Source organism: Andrographis paniculata, unplaced genomic scaffold (genome assembly GCF_009805555.1).
Source record: "Andrographis paniculata isolate CXL003 unplaced genomic scaffold, ASM980555v1 Contig60END, whole genome shotgun sequence".
Taxonomy (NCBI): domain Eukaryota; kingdom Viridiplantae; phylum Streptophyta; class Magnoliopsida; order Lamiales; family Acanthaceae; genus Andrographis; species Andrographis paniculata.
Window position 1 is genome coordinate 6,320,055 of NW_026137596.1, and position 7,297 is coordinate 6,327,351.

The window sequence follows — 7,297 nt, forward strand, 5'->3', positions numbered from 1 at the left end:
ATGTTGGTGTTCATGAAAAAACATAAATGTACGTTACCGGATAAAATAAATTTGAAATTTTATTTTAATTGTGATAACACGACCATATTGTATATAAACAAAACCAAATTTGGATACATTTGAAAAAATAGTCCTATTATTTATTTATTTATTTCGACTATTACAATGTTACTCTTAGATAAACACAGTTGTATTTGAAAACTAGAACGAATACGCCAATGCCGTCTTAGAAAATAGTTGCAAATTCAGCCACAATAGACCGGCTTGCTCATATTTGTTACAAAATAAATTTCATATTGCATGTGTTTACTTGTGAAAATTTAATTTTGATTTTACTATTTGAATTTTTTTTTCCAAAAATGTTTTTATTTATTATATAATACTAAAAAATTAATTTTATATTTAAAATTTGATATCAATATATATTTATATTATATAAAATAATTATTTCAATTCAAAATTTTATCATTCGATCAAAATGCCATGAATAAACACACCCGCATAATTTTAAGTCCACACCAAGATAAAAATAATCAAAATGAATGAATATATATATATTTGTATGTAATTAGTTTTGATTGAATTTTTTTATTTATATAGGGTGTGTTTGTTTGGGGTTTAGATTTTGAGTTGAAATTTGAATAGTGAAAAATTTTGAATTTGAAATAATTATATAATGTGATATAAATAGATATTAATATGATATTTTAAATATAAAATTAATTTTTAATATAATATAAAAAAATAAAAAATAAATATTTAATTTCATTTTTTTAAAATATAAAATAAAATTAAAAATGTATTTAAAATCCGATCCCCAAACAAACAGAAAAAAAATAAAATTAAGAATTAATTTAAAATCCGATCTCCAAACAAACACACAAATGTACGTAATCATAAATTATTAAAGTGATATTGGATGGTCCACTGATTTTTGCTGTTTTAATCAAGCACGCACGACAACGGGCGGCGTGGAGTTCGTCATGAATTACCGGTCAACTAACGTCGTTAACTCCAAATACAACCACGGCATATTCCGTCAACAGGCGCCGTTAGCGCATTTCCGTGATCCGCAAATAATGACTTTGTTTCGAAATATAAATACGCAAATATCCACACCAGAGTAGCCCACAGAGACATCAGAGAGCCACTCGTTTGCCCACAGACACCCCACTTTCTCACTCAGTTAAATCCGCCCTAGCCTTCTTTCTTGTTCAACAATCATCGTGATTATCGATCCAAGGACTCGAAGATGGGCAGGAAATTCTTCGTCGGCGGTAACTGGAAATGCGTGAGTCTCTAGTACTCGTTCCGCGATTGGTTCTATTGTTTGTGAAATTATTTGTGCGAGTCCTGTTTCTTTCTTTATTTGTTTTTCTGATCTGTTGGTGTATCTGCTTTTTGTGCGTTTTATACCTGCTTTGACGACATCGGCGGTGTTTTTGATTTTTTTGCATCTGACTGCTCTTTTCACTGATGTTTTCACAATCTGTTTTGAGATCGATAATTGTGATTGTTGCGCGTGATGTTTTGCCGTGGAGACTTAGAGCATCGAATCTGATTGCTGATATTGTGGTTGTTTGATTGGATTTGGAGTGGTGGAATCGAAATTAAAACCGGCGCTTTTCTGATCTAAATGGACATTGCTTTTATTTGTTGAATCTGAGTGGGGTTCTGTGGATTTAGACATACTGGTTGCCTTTGTTGTTCGATGTGTTAGCTGCTAGGCTAATGTACATGTTCAAAGTCTGGTTGATTTATGCTAGCATGTTGATGCAAGGCCCTGTCCAAATTTATACCCGATCCACGTATCATGGTTATTAAGGGATAGATTCGTGCTGATGAGTTGAGCCAGAGGCTAGTGCTTACAATAATTCGCTATTTTCTTCTAGTAATATTACACTTTTCAAGATACTATTTTTCCTACGAAAGTTTCTCTTTTTGTTTAATTTTCTACTTTTTGGCCAGTTTATCAAACATAATGAAGCCCAGCCACTTCTCCTTCACTCTTAAACTTCCCCCCACCCCCACCCCCTAATTAGTTTAGCCTATTAATTAAAGAGTATGTAAGGGTTATTTGTTATAAATGTAAAGTATATATAATAAAAAAGTGTATATTGAGGGAGTATTATTTATTTAAAAACCTAGATTAGATGCTCACTGTATGAGTTATGAACTATTAATCTCCACAAATTATATTGTAGAGCATGTTCAAACGAGTCTATGTGTGTGTGTATATATATAAATATTCTGTGCATGCAACTTAATGTCATTCTTTAGTAAGACATCCTGTACATGGAAGCACAATAAACCCCCCTACATGCCATGGTGTGTAGTGTCCATTTAAACATCCACACGCTGTTTGCCTGAATTTCATAACTATGCTAGCCGTCTTTCTATCTTGGGTTTTTACAATAATATCGTGTGCCTGAGATTATACTATCATATGTGTTGAGCATCAGATAATTACCTTGCTACTTCAATGATTTTATTTAAGTTCTAATATCTTCATGCGTAGGACTTTGTCATTGAATTGTCTCATTGCTTTTGTAGAATGGAACCACCGAAGAAGTGAAGAAGATTGTGAAAACCCTGAATGAAGCCTCCGTGCCATCACAGGATGTTGTTGGTGAGTATACATGTTCTTGTTTGACTTCAACATATGTTTAGAATTTATGTAGGTTGAATTATCTATGACTAAAAAATTGACATTATTGTTAGACTCTGGAGTTCACGACTTCCCTGCAGAAATTTATTGTTTTTAATCAACAGTCTTCTAAGTACCCGGACAGAATGCTTCTTGGTTTGTATTCTATCTATAGATATGGATAAAATTCTTTGGATAACAAGGACATACAATGACACAGTTTACTATATCGTTTAGTGTGTAATTCTGAAGATGTTTTTTTTCCAATGACTCTAAGAAGGGTCTTCAATAATTTTATTTATAGAATGATTTAATCTCTGTTTAAAGTACATATCTGTAAGAATTGTAGTGCACACTATAGTCATGAAATTATGGCTCAAATACCAGTGGTAAAACACTATATTTGGGCTCACACAAACATTGATATACTAGTTGTAGCAAATATATATTTTGTTTCCAATATCATGATTGAAATACTTACAGTAATTTGGTTTTCATATTATTGAACTATTTTACTGACCTGATCATTTCCCTGCAGAGGTGGTTGTCAGCCCCCCCTTTGTCTTTCTTCCCTTGGTAAAAGACGCACTTCGTCCTGATTTCCATGTTGCTGCCCAAAATTGTTGGGTCAAGAAAGGGGGTGCTTATACCGGTGAAGTTAGGTAAATGTTCTATGTAATATTTCATCTTTTTCTTATTGAGTGCAACTCCATAACCCTAGAAATATGTGTAATATGCCATGGTATCTTACGGTGTTTTCTTTTATCAAACTTTACCAAATTTTTACTATTTATAAAAAAAATTTCTCCAAAAAAATCAAATCAAACATCTATTTTTTATTTTTTATATTATACTAAAAATCAATTTTACATTCAAAACACATCAACACCTATTTATATTATATTATACAACTATTCAAATTCACAATTTTTATTATTCAAATCCCAAACCAAAATCCAAACCTCCAAACAAACACACCCTAAATATGTGGTTTATGAAAAATAGTTGAAAAAGAGATTTGCCACAAAGGGGAAAAGGGAATGAAAGAAAATGTATCTGGTTATTTTGTGGAATTAATCAGGATTTCCCGATTCATTGAGGTGCTTAATACCAAATTGAAGTACTGTCTTCACTGTTCCTCAGATTAACAGAAATTACATTTTATCTTTTTTACTCTCCTCTTATTTTCAGTAGGAAAAGATTTCCTTGCTTACTGCCTTCTTCACTAAACAAACATAAAAAAATAAACTTCCTTCGTTTATTCTTCTCTCTTACCTATTAAGATCATGAATTACACATGTAGTTGAGCTTCCTTATTACTAGCATAACACAATTAAACTGACATTGTTTTGGTTTGTGCACACTATCACTTGGTCCCTTTTATTTTTGAAGTTAGTTTGTATAGATGAATGGGCACTATATTGACTAGTTTATAAGCTCTATTTTATGGCATTAAAAAATTAAGTTTATAAAACTTTACATTTGATCTTTGCAGCTTTGTTTAGAAACAATAAAGTAATATGTTCTTGATTTATCTTCTGATGTAGTGCTGAGATGCTTGTCAATTTGAGTGTACCTTGGGTAATACTAGGACATTCTGAAAGGAGAGCTTTGTTGGGTGAATCAAATGAGGTAATGTGTAGAATCCAGTGAGCTTATTTTGGAACTATATGTGTGTGCTTTGAATGGATTGTGTTTTCTTACATCCATTTGCTTTTGTCCTTCATCCTAATCTCAGTTCGTTGGAGAGAAAGTTGGGTATGCACTTGCTCAAGGTTTGAAGGTGATTGCTTGTGTTGGTGAGACTCTTGAACAAAGAGAATCTGGATCAACTATGGATGTTGTTGCTGCACAAACTAAGGCCATTGCAGGTATTGTAGCTACCATAGACTGTTATCTCATGGGGCTAGGATGTATTCCTGGTTAATGGCTTTTGTGTTATTGCATTTTTTTTTTCCATTTGTAGCATGATTATCATCTGCTGTCGTAAATGAGTGGGTCGTAAAGTTTCATGTTCATTAAAATATAGCTACACAATTTAACTGCTTAGGGAACTTTGGTTGTTCTGGAAAACATAAGTCCTCTCAGTAAGTTCGTTGATAGAATGAGTGAGGAGGCTCTGAATTTCTTTTCATTCTCACTTCACTTTTTATTTATATAATGTACCTTAACTGATTTCAATTTTGTCTTTGTTCTTAAATATGGTTCACTTTCTGTGTTACAGAAATGTGATTTATTTATATTTAACTATAACATTCTAGTATGGATGGCTTATAAAACCTTTATTTTCATATGCTTTTCGGATGTTTCTGCTTCTCCCACCATTTGCTTGTATTTACTGTTTGGTTGATATCTTCTGCTATTTGTGTTTAGGGGGAGCATTAGTCGGTTCAAACCGAAAAAACCAAATTTTTTTTTGGTTTGGGCTATTTGGTTTGGATTGTTCGGTTCGGATCGGTCCAAAAACGAATTTATAAATTTTGATTTCGGTTCGATTATGGTTTTTAACTTTTAATTTTGGTTAACCGAAAAAATCAAAATTTTAAAAATAATAAAAATTTACATATTAATAATTAATATATATTATAATTTTTAGTATTTGTATTTGATTTTATATGTATAATATATATTAATAATTAGAAGTTCGGTTTCTTCGGTTTTAATTCGAATCGAACCGAACTAGTTTGGTTCAGTTTATTTGGTTTTAAAAAACTTTGGTTCGGATTCAGTTCAATTTTTGTAAATCGAAAACCGAACAAAATTGAAAGTTCGGTTCGATTGAAACTGAACCAACAAAATGCACACTGCTATTTTTTTTTTGTCAAGTGATTGGAAACTATAAGAATGGCCTGGTAAAAACAGGGGCAGCATGTAGAAAGTCCACGACTACTCGTTCTGCATTTCTTTAATGTTTTTTTATTAATGTCTTCTAGTCCTCTAGGGAATGACCTTGCTTTTCTTCTACCTCGACCATTGCAGAGCGTGTCTCTGACTGGACTAACATTGTCTTGGCTTACGAGCCCGTCTGGGCCATTGGAACTGGAAAGGTTGCCACCCCTGCTCAGGCTCAGGAAGTAAGTTTGGCCCGACTTTTAATTAGCTCACATTTGTGGTTTTTGATTTGGCCTGTTTATGAATGTTTGAATCCATATCGATAATGATTAATGTAGTCTGTGATAGGCCTCTTTCTTTCACACATACATCCACGGGCCAAGAATGAAGGATATTGTTCTCACAACTGTCTAATAGTCGTATATTATAATTTAGAATGTGACGTTTTCTGGTTGTAGGTGCATTCCGAATTGAGGAAATGGCTTCACAAAAACGTTAGCCCCGAAGTTGCTGCTTCAACCCGCATCATCTATGGAGGTAATTGGAATCGAATTTTGTGAGATCTGATGGACCAAATATCACTTACAACTGAAGATGGACTTTTTCAAGAACAAGCAATCTTGCTTCTAATGTATTTTCTCACCTATTCGCACTATGTTTCCGGCAATCTTACTCACACAGGATCGGTGAATGGAGGCAACTGCAAGGAGTTGGCTGGCCAAGCCGATGTCGATGGCTTTCTAGTTGGCGGCGCATCTCTCAAGGTAACTTAATTTCTATTTGGGAACATCACATGAAATCCAATGTTTTCTTCTATTCAGATTATTACTATTCTCAGAGTATCTTCTGAAACATATTGGAACACTTGCTAGTTAGTTACCACTTTTCAACTGATATTGATGTTGTTGTATAATGATTATTTATTATTATTATTATTATTAATGTTGTAGCCGGAGTTCATCGACATAATCAAGTCTGCGGAAGTGAAGAAAAGCACTTGATGAGGATGGAATGGAGACTTGTTCTTGATCAACCTCACCTACCTCTCTATAAATTTCGTAAGTTTGGGATAAATATATATGATATTTAGTTGGTGAATAAACGTGGGAGACGAGACAACAATGGTTGATGGTTTTTGTGTACTGTGCACTGATCATCGTCGTCATCAACAACTCACTGACTGCTTTTTGGAGTGTCCTTTGCAATCGTTTTCGTTATAAAACCATTATGTATCAACTAAATTATGCTATTCTTCTCACAGTAACAATCGTCTTTTCGGGGAGTGGATTAATTTTTGTTGCTGATTATTTTATGCCTGATATGTTGTGCTTTTTTTTTGTTTGTTTTATTTTTTATTTTTTTTTGAGATGACGTGGGAATCGCAGCCGCTATTCTTGGAGTGCATTTTGAGTAAATTTTTGGTCGAGTCATATGTAGCATGTAAAATCTGAAGGCATCAGAAGTTTACCCATGACTTCAAAGTTTCACGTCACCAACCTATTCCTTGAGGGCGTAAGTGTTCGGTTGAAGTGCTTTTTGGCCGTAAAAGTACTTATAGCTAAATTAAGTTAAAATGTGTGTGGTATTTCCTTTCAATTTTACTGAAAAAGTTTTTGTTTGGTTTTAATTAGAAATTTGAATGATGGTTTGAATTTTAGTTTAAATAGTATTTGATAATGATATTTTACTACTAGAAATAATGTATTTTTATTAGGCTATCTTTAACTTATTATTCGATTTTTTTCAGTAATAATTTCCATTCGAGTTTTTGGGTCGAGTTATGTGGATAATAAAAAAATTGTCAATTCGAACTTGAAA

The 7,297-nt window shown here is 32.9% G+C and overlaps 1 protein-coding gene across 1 annotated transcript; it reads left to right on the forward strand.

Annotated features, from left to right (window-relative positions):
* Nucleotides 1-1,117: 1,117 nt before the first annotated feature.
* Nucleotides 1,118-6,791, forward strand: LOC127259690 (triosephosphate isomerase, cytosolic). Its single transcript, XM_051287212.1, has 9 exons — nucleotides 1,118-1,291; nucleotides 2,554-2,629; nucleotides 3,186-3,309; nucleotides 4,195-4,279; nucleotides 4,386-4,518; nucleotides 5,627-5,721; nucleotides 5,938-6,016; nucleotides 6,161-6,243; nucleotides 6,430-6,791. The coding sequence occupies exons 1-9, from the start codon at nucleotides 1,253-1,255 to the stop codon at nucleotides 6,478-6,480; spliced, it is 765 nt and encodes a 254-aa protein (XP_051143169.1). The 5' UTR covers nucleotides 1,118-1,252; the 3' UTR covers nucleotides 6,481-6,791.
* The last annotated feature ends 506 nt before the right edge of the window (nucleotides 6,792-7,297 follow it).

Excerpts from the sequence above, each read along its gene's own strand:
- LOC127259690 (XM_051287212.1), top strand. The coding sequence starts at position 1,253 with ATGGGCAGGAAATTCTTCGTCGGCGGTAACTGGAAATGC. Across the intron at positions 2,630-3,185 it reads GCCATCACAGGATGTTGTTG|AGGTGGTTGTCAGCCCCCCC; the intron begins GTGAGTATACAT and ends ATTTCCCTGCAG. Across the intron at positions 6,244-6,429 it reads TTGGCGGCGCATCTCTCAAG|CCGGAGTTCATCGACATAAT; the intron begins GTAACTTAATTT and ends TTAATGTTGTAG.